At 53.4% G+C, this 1,377-nt stretch overlaps 1 protein-coding gene across 1 annotated transcript; it reads right to left on the reverse strand.

Annotated features, from left to right (window-relative positions):
* Positions 1-1,279, reverse strand: LACBIDRAFT_306260 (uncharacterized protein; the record flags this gene model as incomplete). Its single annotated transcript, XM_001891050.1, has 3 exons — positions 1-1,007; positions 1,061-1,195; positions 1,243-1,279. Coding segments are annotated over 3 exons (1,179 nt in total), but the record flags the coding sequence as incomplete, so codon positions are not given.
* Between the last annotated feature and the right edge of the window lie 98 nt (positions 1,280-1,377).

The raw sequence follows: 1,377 nt of genomic DNA on the forward strand, positions 1-1,377 counted from the left end.
CCGAGGTGACTTCCTATTACCCCCAATGTAAGGACCGGGCGAACTTGCCCGGGTTGGAGGAATTGGGTTTGGCGCCAACAGAAGGACCGCTGGGCTCTCAGATGCTGGAGGCAGAAAGACGGCCGGGGTTGGAGAGACTTGCGCGTGATCGGTTGAAACTGGGTTTGGCAGAACGACACCCGGGGTCGGGGAGACTTGTACCTGCTGGCTTTTCTGACCGCGGTCGGGTGAGACTGAGCGATCGGTATTGATGCCAGTGTGCTTCTTCTCCTTGTTGCCGAGGAACTGGATAATGAGCGATTCCAGACTTGATTGGCGAGCACCGAGCCGCAGGTTGAGCTCCGAAATAGTAGTGACGGATTTGGTGAGGTCGTGGAGCGTTAGCTCGGCAGTTTCGATGCGGCTTGCAAGTTTCTCAAAGCCCCGGGTGAGACTCTCTTGTAACGCAGCTGGCGTAGTCTCCCACTTGTTCTCCAGTGTCTTGACGGCTTCCCTCACCTCGGCTTCCAGTCTCTGGTGATCACTTCGGATGGACTGCAAATCTTCTTGTGTTTCCTTCCAACGCATGTGGGCAGACTCTTCAATACGGTCCATCCGGCGAGTCGCTCCGGTGATTTTTTCTTCCTGAAACCAAACGGAGGTCTCTAGACTTGCAATTTTCTCCGACAGAGGACGGCTAGCCAAATCTTGATCTTGAATACACCGGGTAATCTCTTCGAGCGCCAAAAGACGTTGTGACAGGGTCACGGGTGAGTCAACTGCCGGGGGGAGAAGGGCACTTGCGTCAATATCTTGTTTTCGGACCACAAATGCCGAATACTCTCGCATAGTAGGGGTAGACGACTCCATGACGCTGACTTGCGCTTGTTGGTCTCGGAGTTTCTGCAGGAGGTCGGCTTGGCCATGAGCAAGTCTTCTGATCTCCTGCTGCATCGTCTGCATGTCGAAGTTCGGTGGGGGGCTCAAGGACCTAAAGTCAATCTTCTTCTGATAGAGCGCCGTGTCAACTAAGTTTTCAAGTTGAGAATCATGGGAAATGAGAAAACAACTTGAGACGTACGATGAACCTCCTTGGGATCTGGTGGGCTGACCTGCCGAGAACGGGATACCGAACGCGAACCTTCTGGCCGGGACGTGCGCTCAACAGGTGGGGGTGTAAAGCTTTGTTGCATATAATTGACAGCCAAGCCCAATTCTATAAACGAAGTCAGCAAAGAATAACGAGTTTCATGAATTTTTTACCTGGCCGCATTGCTAACTCGGGCACGATCCACTCCATCTCACTGGCTGGCGGCCCAATCTCCCGGCCCTTTCCTTTGTCAGTGTTGGTACCGACCTCGGTCTCAGTGCTCTTGAAAATCGCCGATGTGTGTGGTG

Source organism: Laccaria bicolor, genomic scaffold (assembly GCF_000143565.1).
Source record: "Laccaria bicolor S238N-H82 LACBIscaffold_308 genomic scaffold, whole genome shotgun sequence".
In the NCBI taxonomy this organism is placed as follows: Eukaryota; Fungi; Basidiomycota; class Agaricomycetes; order Agaricales; family Hydnangiaceae; genus Laccaria; species Laccaria bicolor.